The sequence below is a fragment of the Coptis chinensis genome, chromosome 4, assembly GCF_015680905.1.
Source record: "Coptis chinensis isolate HL-2020 chromosome 4, ASM1568090v1, whole genome shotgun sequence".
Classification (NCBI taxonomy): Eukaryota; Viridiplantae; Streptophyta; class Magnoliopsida; order Ranunculales; family Ranunculaceae; genus Coptis; species Coptis chinensis.
The window spans coordinates 55402288-55416023 of NC_141459.1; the positions used below are offsets into that span (position 1 = coordinate 55402288).

A 13736-nucleotide genomic window follows, 5' to 3' on the forward strand; every position below is an offset into this window, starting at 1 on the left:
CAAACCAAAAGAGAGTTCGCTGTGCTTACAAGATCTCCAAGTTACATACTGGAAAAGATAAAAAAAAATAATAATAATAAAAAAAAATAACAACCTATTACTGATTTGAGGTAAAACGGCCATAAGACACACCAGGAAAGCCATACTGCGTTTTCCATAGAACAAAGAGTCATGAGACCAACGAATGTCGGGGGCTCAAGCACTACATTCAAGACCTCATTGAGGCAGGGCATATCAAACATTATACTAATATTGCCGATGGCGACCTGCGCCACAAGCTCATGGCTCACAGAGAGCGAAGCCGAACTTCACCACGTAACCACAACAGAGATTGCTCCCACGCTCGAGGACGCTCAATGGATCGATCTCGTCATGAGCGCCGCCAGCACTTATCAAATTTAAATGGTTAATTTACAACAGTTAAATAAATAGTATGAGCTCGTGACATTGTATCATCTACATTAGTACCAATAGCATTCACTCTCGATGATTGATTGATGATTCTCTTACCATAAAATTTTGTATACAAATCTCTTCTTACTTCGGGCAGTGATGACATATATGGTGTACGGTGTACCGAACGGTTGGATGAAGAACTCGACTACAAAGCAAAGACAAGTTCAGGCCCAAAAGATCGGCCCACGAGAGCAGATATTCACTCACCCTGACTGACCTGATTTTCATATATTTTTTTTTGTCGGTCTCGATGGCATTAGCAATCCGTTCTCGATCATTCCAAAACATTCTCAGAGCTCAATTCCAGCGATCCATCTTCCAAACCATCAATCCCGAAAACCCTAATCTCACTTCTTCTCAGGTATAATTAACATTTTTCGAAATATTAATTTATTCCACATTTTATTTAAATTATTATTATGTTTACTTTAATTGTGTAGGTATCGAGGAGTTATGCAACTGCATCGGCCTCCAAAGAAAAGCAAATTAAGGTTAGTTGGATACCATTTTTACTTGTTCATTTATACAACTAATTGCCAATAATATTTACTTTGAATTTCAAAATGAGATTTATTCTACCAGAAATAAGTTTTTATCTATATGTGTTTGTTCTGAATAACATTTCAGGTTCCTGTGTCTTTGTTTGGAGGGGCTGGAAATTATGCATCTGCATTGTATCTCTCAGCTGTAAAAGCAAATGTGTTGGACAAAGTTGAGTCTGAGATCGTTGACCTTGTTGAGGCTTCCAAGAACAGTTCTATGTTTTCTCAGTTCATAAGGGATGTATCAGTGCCTGGCGTCACCAGAGTGAAGGCCATAAACGACATTTCCTCTGCAGCTAAATTCTCAGAAGTCACAAAGAACTTTTTGGGTAGGTCAAGTTGCTGAAAAAGGAAGTTTAGATGTCCTTTATTTTACTGGATGTTTGATGATCTATACTCAGCATATGCAAATAGACTTTTTATGGATCTACCCTATTGGTACCTAACACATATTTGTGGATGTTGTATACGTTTTACTGACTTATGACTTGTGAACCTATAATTGTATACTTTTAGGTGATTTGGAAGCTCCTGGTCCGTAGGTGGAATTCATTTTTACTCTAGCTAGCACAGCTGTGCCTTTTGCTGAATAAGACACCATAGTGTAGAAATGGAGTAGAAACCTAGGACTTATGTACTGATATTTATATCCTTGTAGGTGTTTTGGTATTGCTTGGTTCGGGGAATCCCATATTTATTGAAGTGGGTTCCCATGTAAAACATGCCTTGTTCATTAGTTTGACCTAAGATAAGAGGATCCTATGTTATTAGACCTAATAGACTTCTCTTTTTTTCCTTGATTGGTTTGGGCCTAATAGAATGCAGGATATAATAAATGTGCATTTAAGATTCTGTTATTTTTAGTTCCATCCAATGTTCTAATTCCTTTTCTGTATTTTATATTTTGAGCGGGAAGAGAAACTAAATCATATCTAACAACTACATAAGAAATAAAAAGCCTGATATTGTTTAGGTTGACCTTCTTAAAAAATGATGATATAATGTTGATAGAATTATGGCTATTATTTTATTGATGCTATATTTTTATTTCCATCATCTTCTGTGGTGATACCATACCGTACCAGTAATAGTAAATGTATTTACTACTAATAAAAACGCTGATAACGACGATGAATTGTAAATCCTGATCTTTGAAACTTTATTCCAATTTAATTAATGTGAAAGTGTTCTTATAAATCGTCTGTTACTCAATCTTGTTTTACGAAATTTGTGCACTATCTGCGTACTTGTTTTGATCATTTATTTATTTTCAAATTGGATGCATTGCATTGGTCGAAGTCTTACATTATATTTTACTTATTGTCTTTTATGCACAAGCTGTCGTTGCTGACAATGGAAGGCTTAGAAACATCGACGCTATTGCTAAGAAATTTGTGCAGTTAACCATGGCACACAAGGGAGAAGTGAAAGCCATTGTAACAACTGTTATTGTAAGTTCAGTTTTTCCCATCTACTTCTTCAATTTTTTAAGCTTAGTTGTGACGGCCACGTTCCTGTTATTTTTACTAATGGGTGCATGGGCGCCTGGAATTGGACGCATTCCTGAATTGAGTGACATGATTTGTGGAATATGTATAGTTGCCATTATGATAAATGAAGAGATACATGATTGTTGCTACAAACACACACACGTCAAAGATAGTTTATGGGGATGTCATTGGAAAGGTATTGGCTAGATCTTTCGACAGTACTAGCTAATCAAAATGCAATATGAGATAGAGGTTGCATTAAGTTCAGTACGTAGGAATTATAGGAGTGGTATTGTTGGAACTTGGAAGTGTGATAACTAATATAGGATAAAATGGGAAGAGAAGTTACTTTCATAGTTACATGTGACACAGACACAATTTCTTGGCACTGTCTTCTTGATTAAGGGAATTTGTTTCCTTTTCTTTTTGCATAGCGTTGCTTAGAAACTCCAGCTTTCTAAATGAAGTCAGCAATTCTAATATGATAGCACCGATATGGTTGCTAGAGGCATTATAGGCACTACTGTGTACCTACTGATTGGCAGAGTGGGTACATGATGGATAGAAATATAGTACAATGGTTGATCACAAACTTGAGGTGTCCTATATAACCAGCACAAGCATTATGCCGTTATCCTGCAAGTCACAAGCTCCCTCTACTGATCTTTTCAATTGAGTTCAAATATCCTACAACCTTTATATGAATGTGTTTGCTGGCTGAAAAACCCAACAAAGTATGTTATTATTTTTTTTTGCTGGCTGAAAAACTCAAGAAAGCATGTTAAATACTTGGAACACATATCACGACCACTAATTTTGGTTATTTTCCTTTTCTCATCAGCCCCTTCCTGCAGAAGAGGAGAAAGAACTGAAGGAGACACTGCAGGATATTATTGGTCAAGGGAAGACTGTTAAGCTCGAACAGAAGGTGAGTTTCTCCCCTAATTAACAACATACGACCTGCGTTGATGTCGTGACCTGCGTTGATGTTGTGAAATGTGAACATGCTTATCTTTCTTCTCATCCTGTGGCACTCACATTTAATGTTTCAATCTTCAAATAACACACACACACACACACACACACACACACAAATCTCTGTCTAGAAGATTTTTGGTCCTGTTTGAGTCCATAACGGTAAATAGTACTAACATTTCTTTTGTTGTTTTTCTTAATCTAATATGATCCGTTTATAATTTATTTTGAGTATGTATTCTCATTACCATTCATCTCTTTAATGATTTTTGTTTTTGCCTTTTTGGTTGTTGGGAAGTCGTCATCTCTTTTATTTTATTTTCATTTTTCATAAAATAGCTTCTCTGGATAAGACATCAATTTTTACCCCAAGAGAAAGCATTATTAGCAAATAAATACTGAGTTATGTTGTCCCAACAACCTAGCATCAAAGAATTCATATGTCATGTCTCAATCAACATGATCCTATTGGTTGTGATTGCATGAAACATTAATTACCATGTTTATCGTCTTCCAAAGAGAGACCGTATAAAATGTTTGAGTGGAGAATAAACTTTCCTAGGATCTTTCTTACTATTTTCTCTTGGCATGAACAATTGAACACATTGATGGTGTGTTCCAAAACGAAGCTTCAGTTTTGACTATCTATTTTCTTATCAATGTGCTATTCTCCCTCAAATATTGGTCTACTGCTGAACTTACAGTATGGTTTAGGCACAGTCAGGTTGTCTTCTATAATGTATGCTCCCATCGTTGTTAATGACTTCTCCAAAAAATTAATGTTCTGGCATTACAAAGTTGTATTGAGGGATTTCTAAAGCTTCTTTAAATTTACTAAGTCAAACAACATTTACCTGCAGATTGATCCAAGCATTCTTGGTGGATTGGTGGTTGAATTCGAGCTGAAGGTTTTTGATATGTCAATCAGGACACGGGCCCGGCAAATGGAGAGGTTCCTGCGTGACCCTGTTAACTTTGATACCATATGAGAGAGGTTTGAACAAGTTCTGTAGCATAATGAAGCTGCTACAAGAATTTTCAATTTATTTCTGTTGCTCTGGCCATGGGGACTTCTAAAAGATTTTTATTTTTCTTGGTAAACCTGGATATCTTTTACCCCATTTTGTTGGGTAATGTATTTCCATGCTGAAAATAAAGCTTACCTTTTTTGTCTTTTACTTGAAAATTCCTGTTTCATATTTTTCCTCTGTTTATCATCTCATTTATGTACTCTGTGGAGGTCGTTTACAGAAGGAAAGACAGTTTTGTGCTGTGAAATTGAAGATTATTGAATCATTGCAGTACCTTTCATCCTGTTCCATTTATTTACCTTTCTTGTTTCCTTTCATATTATTGGGCTTTGTACAGCTAGTGCAGAACTGTAGATCTTGCTATATGAAAGCACGGGGACCTCTGTTGGGATTTTAAGCTACATTGCGTGTTATTTGGGTTCCTTTTAGGTGAGGGGCATCGAATAATTTTGACGGTACTTTATTGAATCAACAGATCGTCAGATCATAACACAAGGAAGTTACTTGTGCCGTGTGCGAGACAATTAATCACACAGCACCCGACTCTTTCATCATTTGCTGCTATTGGCACAAGGCCTCAACTATTTATGATTGACAAATTCCTTTACTTCTGTATGTACTCAATTCAACTTACCTAATGCTAGCTGCGTTCTACATAATACTTCCAGTTCCAGATGCTCTGTATCTCAAGCTTTGCAACATCTCAAGCTTGACACTGAATTTAATTTCTCTCAAGCTTGAACCCTCTCTATCCGAAACCAGATAGAAACATAGAAACGGAAAAAAAAAAAAAAAAAAAAAAAAAGGTAAAAATTGAAGTTAATTATCGGTCCAAAAAATAGCTCGTGCTCGAAGAAAAAACGAAAAAAAGGACTAGTTTGCCTGCCGCCAACTCTATACTCCTGTTTAACAATTTCTACCTCCTGTTTTTCTACATCCTGTTTCTGATTTCAAGTCATCGCCTGGTTGTGGAGTCGACTTGCGATACATGTGGCATATATTATGAGTTGCACTACAGCAACAAGTGCTCCAAGGCCGCTTTTAACCTACACTATATTCAAATGATCAAATTTAGATCAGCGCCAAGAGAAATTAAGTTGACTAATTGATAGAAATCTAATGAGGACCACAATGATAAACATAAGTAACTAAGGGTGTGTTTGTTAATTGACAAACTTCTAGTGGGAAAATATAAGATTTGTCAGTATTTTCCCACTATAGATTTGTCAGGCAAATCTCTAGTGAGAAAATTTTAGTTTGCCAGTGTTTGTTTGCAAAAATTTATAGTGGAAAAGTATAAAATTTGTCAGTTTTGCCAGTGTTTGTTTACATGGTTTTTCTCCCAAGGCAAATGATATTTCAACTTTTTAGAGATAGTTTCTTTTTTTGTTTTCAAACTCAATAAAATATAACAAAAAATTAAATTAAATACATCATCAGATTGGACTGTGTTACACTGCAGAGGCACCACAGGCTAGACCAAATATGAAGGAGGTATTATTGATGCTGATCAAGATTTCTAACGATGATAATAAAAAGGAATTCATACACTCATCTCCGACCAAAAGCACTAAAGACGCTTGAATAGAGCCCTTGAAATTGTGCATACATCATCAGATTTAGTTAGCTTACACAAATATATGTATACTGTTTCTCTTTCTTTTATATATTACAATTCTTCTCTGTACACAAAACATTCTTTGAGTTGAACAGTACAAAATTTTGCCTTACACAAAGCTCACATAGAAAATAAAGCAATGTTAAAGAGACGGATAATTTCCAGAAACTTTAGTTACAAAAACAGGTGCTACAATCCTACTATTGTCTCATATTATCACGCAACTATAACCACCATATCTGTTATTTAAACCATAACTCAAACCACTGCACTTTCATACAACTGAAAAATAACAACATAAACAAGTTAAATGTACAAGCCTACGTACAAGGAATAGTGTCTCCTCCCCATTTTCCAATGGAGATCTCCATCACCAATTTGTTGTGCTACCAAATTCTTCCAAGAGGCGCTCAATGGTCTTCCTCGATGTTATCTTGTTGTCAATCTCAAATGCTCTTAACTCGTCCCTCAAACCTGGTTGATGCAAAACTTTAAGTGGCAATTGGGACGCATTGGTATTGAAGAAGTGGAGCAGATTCCTCATAAGATCCACAGATTCCTCATAAGACCTTCACTTGATTAAAATGTGTGTTTGTTAGTCTATTCACATTTGGATTTCTTTATTTCTAGGATGCTACATGAGACATTGTTGAACACAATGAAGATGAAGGAAAAGATATACACGATCCAAGCTAAACATATTGGTTTTCCTTTACTCTTGATTGTGGGATTTAATAAGAATAGAAAACACAAAGGGATGTGGAGAACCAATATGATTCTAACCTTGAATGTGGAGAACAATATTTCTTTTAGAACCCTGGCGACTATCTTATGCTACCAATTTTCCACCTGGGATGAAAAATTATCTTTGCCCAACATAGAAATATGCAAAAAATAAACCAAATCAGCATAACCTTGAATGTGGAGAACACTTGAATCAGCATAACGGTGGTTTAGTCGGCAATATTCTAACCTTGAATGTGGAGAACACTTGAATTTTCTTCATTTTGGCCATGAATACTAAATCAGCACCACAGCAGCAGCAACAACATCGCAGCAGCAGCACCAGCACAGCAGCAGCAGCATCACACCACCACCACTCCACCACAACTCCACCACACACACCACCTACACCAGCCCACTACACGCACACAGAGACTCAACAAGCACACACAATAAAATATCCAAAAGTAACAACAATGCCACTTAACAATAATATATCGGTCCACCACTTAACAACAATGCAACAAAAACATATAGTTCAAACATAGAAATAAACCAAAAAACAATGTGGCATCAACGCCCTGCTTGTATACATCTTACCCAATACAATTCTCCGCACTTGATCCCAATTCCTACGAGGACCTCTAATAAGAGCAGGAGGAGCCCTACGCCTAGGCCCATACCTCCCCATATACATTCTCTTATACCACCATGTCATCATCATATATGCACTTATAACTATAAGTAGAAATGTCACTAATCTACGCTGACATTCGGTAATCATTCTACAATATCTCAAAAAGAAAAAAGAAAAAAATAATGAAGTAAACAAATTCATGTACTCAATTAACGAAAAGTGCAAAATGACTAAACGAAATGACTCGACTCCATATACATTGAAGAAATGACTAAAGGAAGTCCAAAAATCACTGATAAAAAAAAAATCCAAAAATCAAACAAGAACAAAAAACAACAACCACTAATCATCGGTTTAACAATCGTGAATTACACTAATATAAAAAAGGCCTTAACAACAACCCATTCGAGATTCTATCACTTTGTATTGGTTCTCAATCTCTCAAACATTAGTGGGGGCTTTAAAATCAAAACCAAAATGAAAGCAAACTAAATTAAAACCCAAAAAACGAATATTAAATCAGGTATTACGTCTCAAAATATGTTACACTACACGGATATCAGCTATGCCAAGCAAAACAGCATCAACAAGGTTACATAGGTACAAGGGTGGGTGTTGAGTTCACCCTGTCAATACTATTAAACAGTAACATAAACTCGTGAAACTCAATTATTCTGCTCTCGTTTTTTATTAAACTTTCTTTCCAAACACAGCCAAACCCAACTAATATTACAAGACCAAGCAAAAATTTTGTTTCCATAACACCCAACATAGCTTGACACCAAATTACTAATCTTCTTTCCCACCAAATGCATTACAGCTCAAATTCCTCCAACTATGTTAAGGAGAATCTGTTTAGACAACTTCCTATCTTCTCGTACTGCCAAAAACTGGTATTTTCAAACGTTTAAGACACAAAATTACTTTAGCAGCCTTCTAAGACACAAAACCAATCATGTGAACAATGGAAAATTTTAAAACTCATAACCCTGTTATATTGATTACATAATATAATTGAGATAAGATGAAAGATCCAAGTGGTTTTAAACTAATAAACATTAGAAACAGAAACTTTAGGGTTTACCTTCCACGAGGTGAATCTTTGTCCTGCAAAATGATCCAAGGTAAAAGAAAGATAGAAACGAAAAAAAAAACAGTGAAAAAATGTGAGACAAAGAGATTGAGAGAAAGAGAAACCGAGAGTTTGAGAGAGAAACCGAGAGTTTGAGAGAAAGAGAGGAGAGATAAGAGATAAGAGAGAGAAGAGAGTGAGAGAGAAGAGCTAAGAAGAGAGCGAGTTGATGAGAAACGGCAGTGAGAAAGAAAGGAGAGATCGAGTGGGAGAGTTATTTCTATTTTGCTACCACAGGCGAAAATACCGGGTGACTAATTCAACTTTGTTTGGAGAGACTTGTTTTCTATTTTCCCACTTCTAGTGGGAAAATTTGATTTGCCGGCTAATTCTAAATAGTATTTGCCAATGCCCTTAAATACATCCAAACATTGGTAAATTGTACTTCTATTGGGAAAATACAATTAACCACCCCCATTTGCCATTTAACAAACACACCGGGAGGCTTGGCTTGGCAGAAGAAGATGAAATACAAACAACCGCGTTGGTAAGAGTTTGTTGAGGATTGCTAGCGTCTTGCCCCTCTAAAGGGGTAAGACCGTCCTAACTCACTTAAAGACAAAAAATATTTACTTAGCAATTGTTCAGCGGATTAGACTTTACATGGTTTAGAAATTAAAAATAGGGTTAATTTGTCCAAACCCCCCACTTTTGTCACCACTTTATAATTTGTAAACATCACCCCCTCGCTCCGTCTGACTTCCATCCAAGTTCCATTGGTATTTCACCTAATACCAAAAGTACCCCTCAGTGATGTACATTGACTAAATTACCCTTGAAGATTTCTTTTGTCATTTTTTCACTTTATTACAGAAACTACCATTTAAATTAGTGGGAAAACTATTTGGGTTTTTATTATAGTAAACCCCTCTAATTTTATTGAACCCTAGTACTTAATCTCTGTCTGACGATTCAACACTCTCCATTGACGGCATTCTCAACTCTTCTCTCCAACTTTGATTCGGCAATAAGTGAAGTTTAATCTACTGATTCCACTCTATTTTCTCTCTCTTTGCAACACGATTCGACGGCAAGTGGAGTAAATTTGTTGTAAACCAATTTTCCCTTGCATGTTTCCATTTTTATGTTTTGATACATGAAAGTATGATATTTTTTACTTTGATTTGTATAGTTTGCTGTAAATGTGGGGGGTTTACACAAGTTAACCTTTTGTATTATTGCAGAAATGGTAGAGTATGGTTTCAGGACTTTAAAATTTCATTATGAATGAGAGTTTAGAGTAGATTCAAAGAAGGGTGTAAAAGTGTTCAATTACATGGGTGGGGATGTAGTTGATTCTTCATTATTGGATGGTGATCTTGCAAACTTGATGGACATGATTGCATGGATCAAAGACCATGTTCCAAGTCCTCCTGATCTTGTAATTGAAATAGAGTGGGTTGATGGTGAAAATGTAAGGAAAGTAACTTCTGATAGGGATTTGTTATACATGTGGGTGCATGCAAAGCCTGATAGGCCTAGTTATATATACTCATTTGTATTTAAAGCTGACTAAAATGATAACTATGAGTAGTGATAGTGATGGGGAGAGTTTCCACAATGATAGTAGCCCCTCAAGTGGTAATGAGAGTGAAAGGGGTTTCCAGGGTAATAATGAAGAAGACTTGTATAATATGGTAGAAGATGAAGGGGAAGAGGATGAAAGTGGGGATAAAAGTGGGGGAAGCATGCCTATGCATGAGGGTAGAACATACATAATGGGAGAAGTGTTTTGACTTAGATGAGTGGCATGAGGTGAAAGTATATGACAAACTTGAGAAGTTGACCAATAATAGTTCCCAAAGGCCCAAACTTTTAATATATAAAACAGGAGCTTTAGATAGTGGGGAACAAGAACCACATGAGAGGGACCACAATAAAGCAAGTCTTGACAAACCTTAGAAAATGACACAAAATATATCTTCAGAGAGACAGAGGAAGGGGAAGTATATCCAGACAGAAGGAAGGACACAAAATGATGGTTTGCCTCCTGATTTGAGCAATGATGATGGTTTACCTCCTGATCTGAACAGTAATGATTTTCCTGCTGCTTGTGAGTTTCTGACCCTTTTTAATTTTATTTTAAGACTATTTTTAACCCTAATTTGTTTGTTTGTTGTACATCATTTTTAACCCTAACTTATGTTTGTTTGCAGCTGGTAAGTTTCATAGGAATAAAAAGATAAATGTTTAACAGATTGATGCAGATGATATATTTCAAGTTCATCTAATAAGGAATATGAGCCAGGGGATGAGAATTCTGGCAGTGATGGTGAAGGTTATGTGGGTTTAGTAGATGAGAATGAAGATTGTAGTAGACAACAAGATGAGAATGAAGTGCCTGTAAATGATGATTTACTAAGTAAGGTAGTTCACAATACATTTGAGATACCAACTGATGAGGGTGTGGCTGGTGAGGAACATGGGCCTAACCTATATGTGGGTCAAAAATGGAAGGATAGATATGAATGTAGAGATTACCTCAGAATGTATGCTATCAAGAATAAGTTTGTGATTTGGTTCAAGAGGAATGATAGCAATAGGATTGAAGATTTCTGTGTGAACAAAGGCAAAGAAACATGTGGTTGGAGGGTTTATGTCAGGATAATGACAAATAACCACACCATGAAGCTCAGAGGTTTAACAGATAAACATTGTTGTGAGGCTGATGCTGAAGATAAGAATCCAATGGCTAATGTTACATGGATTGCAGCTCAGGTTGAGAATGATATAAGGATGTTTCGTGGGAGTTTTAATGCTAAGGACATCAAGTCAATAATAATGACTAGATTTCAGGTGAGGATGAAGTACTGGCAGGCTTGGAATGCATGGAACCTAGCCATGGAGAGGATACATGGTAATTATGATTTGTCATATGCTAAAGTACCTGAGATGTATAGGCAACTGCTACTTTTTAACCCTGTAAGTATTGCAAAATATAGTTTCCATCAAAACTATAAAAGTTTTGAATATTGTTGTATATCTTTCAAGGCATGTATAAATGGTTTCACAGTAGGGTGTAGACCTCTCATAGGACTTGATGGGTGTTTTCTGAAAGGGATGTATGGGGGTGTTTGTCTATCAATTATCGCACTAGATGATAATAATGGGTTGTTTACTCTAGCATTCTATATATGTGGTTAAGAGAACATAGAAACATGGACACATTTCTTGGATATTATGGCTCCACATATCAGTAGGTACCCTACAAAATTAACCATTATTTCTGATAGATAGAAAGGGTTGATTAATGCAGTTGCAACTCATTTCCCTAATTGCAACCAAAGGTTCTGCTTTAGACACATGATGAAGAACATGAAGACCAAGTTTAAAGGCCTGGAACTTGAATCATGGAATGCTGCAAAGACTTTCTCACCATCAGAGTTTGTGAAGCTTCTGGATAAAGTAACTAAAAGAGATGATAAGGCAACAGAGTATTTGATGAGTGAACACCCTTCTCTTTGGGCAAGATCTCAGTTTGATGTAACTTCTAAGTCAGATCATCTTTCAAACAACTTCATTGAAGCTTGGAATAGTTATATCTTAGAAGCTAGGGACAAGCCAATTGTTAAGATGGTGTAAGCTATTATGGTTTTGCATAGGGGTGTAACTCGGGTGGGTTGAGTCTGGTTGAGGTATAACCCGAGTTTCAAATGCTTTAACCCGAGCATGGGACCAAGCCCTAGTCGGTCTTTAAATTTTCAGCCCAAGCCCTAGCCCGACTAATTCGGGTTGGGTCGGGTTATGTCAGGTTGGTCAAACTTCTCGGGTTTTTTTTGGAATTATGAGATAAAAAATACTGAAATTGAAATCTTCTAATGAAATAAAAAAAAGATTTGATTATTTGAAAGGGAAACTAACCTTATTGATTATATTATTATCTCTAAAATAGAGATTCTCAACCTTATTTTTTACAAAAATAGAATGATTGAAAGATATACGTACATATATGCACACGGGCTTGGATTTTTCAGTTTTTTGATATTATAACCCAAGCCCAACCCAAAATCGAGTCGGGCTTTCATTATTTTACAAAACCAAGCTCGGACTACGGATCAGACATGTTAGCCTATGACCAACAAAAGTCGGGTTTTAGTCCATCGAGCTTGGGCTAACTCGACCCAAGTTCCACCCCTAGTTTTGTAGATGAAGTTGTTATATGATAGAAAGGAGAAATGTGAGAGTTGGAGTGATGATGACTTGGTGCCTAGGGTTAAGAATATCCTCAAAAAAAAAGCGAAGATGAAATTGGCCCTTATCATGTCAGTCCTTCAGATAACAACACTTACATAGTGATGCTTATAAATGGTGTTTGGTGGAATGTAAGTTTAATTAATAGGACTTGTAACTGTAATGAATGGCAAGTTACAGGGATTCCTTGCATTCATGTTGTGGCTGTGATCAAGCCAAGGAGATTTTCAATAGCTCAGTAAGTTTTAATTAAACTTTCAATTCATATTTTCAATTTAATTAGTTAATTTAATTGTGTTAATTGAAGTTCTATTTCATATAGGTTCTGTAGTCCTTATTTTACTGCAAAAGCATACAAAGTTGCTTGTAGTAGACATATAACACCATACTTGCATGAGGATGAATGACAGATAGTGAGTACCTTACAATGTTTGCTACAATGTTTACAGTTGTTTGCGTGCTACAAAGTTTATACTTGTACCCTACAATGTTTGATTGTTTTATATGTTTATTTTTGGTACAGCCTACAGAAACTAATTGGGTCTACCCACCAATCAGAACCAGATAACCAGGGAGGCCTCGAGTTAATAGAAAAAGGGGTGATGATGAAAATAGAAAAAAGATGTTCTGGGTGTGGAGAGCATGACCACAATATTAGGGGCTGTCAAGGTGGACCAATTGGTGGCAATGATGCTATTAATGCTCAAATTGGAGCCTAAGTTGGAAGAACAAGAGGAAGAGGTGGGAGACCAAGAACTAGAGTACAAAAGAATCCTTTTCTTTAAAGACCATTCAATCCTGAAACTGGATCTCAAGTTCCTGAAGGTGAATGTGGGAAAGGGAGAGGAAAGGGTGGTAGAAGAGGAAGGGGAAGGGGAAGGAGTGTTGAATGCCAGAGTGAAGACCAAGTTGTTGAAAGCCAGAGTGAAGGTCAGCCAGGA

General features: G+C 36.4%; 1 protein-coding gene and 1 long non-coding RNA gene across 2 annotated transcripts; one reads left to right on the forward strand and one right to left on the reverse strand.

The window, feature by feature from the left end:
- Positions 1-457: 457 nt before the first annotated feature.
- Positions 458-4769, forward strand: ATP5 (delta subunit of Mt ATP synthase). The gene is made up of 6 exons (XM_086557155.1): positions 458-817; positions 897-947; positions 1084-1327; positions 2337-2449; positions 3330-3416; positions 4324-4769. The coding sequence occupies exons 1-6, from the start codon at positions 707-709 to the stop codon at positions 4450-4452; spliced, it is 735 nt and encodes a 244-aa protein (XP_086413281.1). The 5' UTR covers positions 458-706; the 3' UTR covers positions 4453-4769.
- A 1366-nt stretch (positions 4770-6135) lies between these two features.
- Positions 6136-8839, reverse strand: LOC147504068 (uncharacterized). The gene is made up of 4 exons (XR_015192909.1): positions 8557-8839; positions 7086-7253; positions 6896-6978; positions 6136-6681 (listed from the first exon to the last, which is right to left on the reverse strand). It is a non-coding gene; the product is annotated as an uncharacterized LOC147504068 (long non-coding RNA).
- Between the last annotated feature and the right edge of the window lie 4897 nt (positions 8840-13736).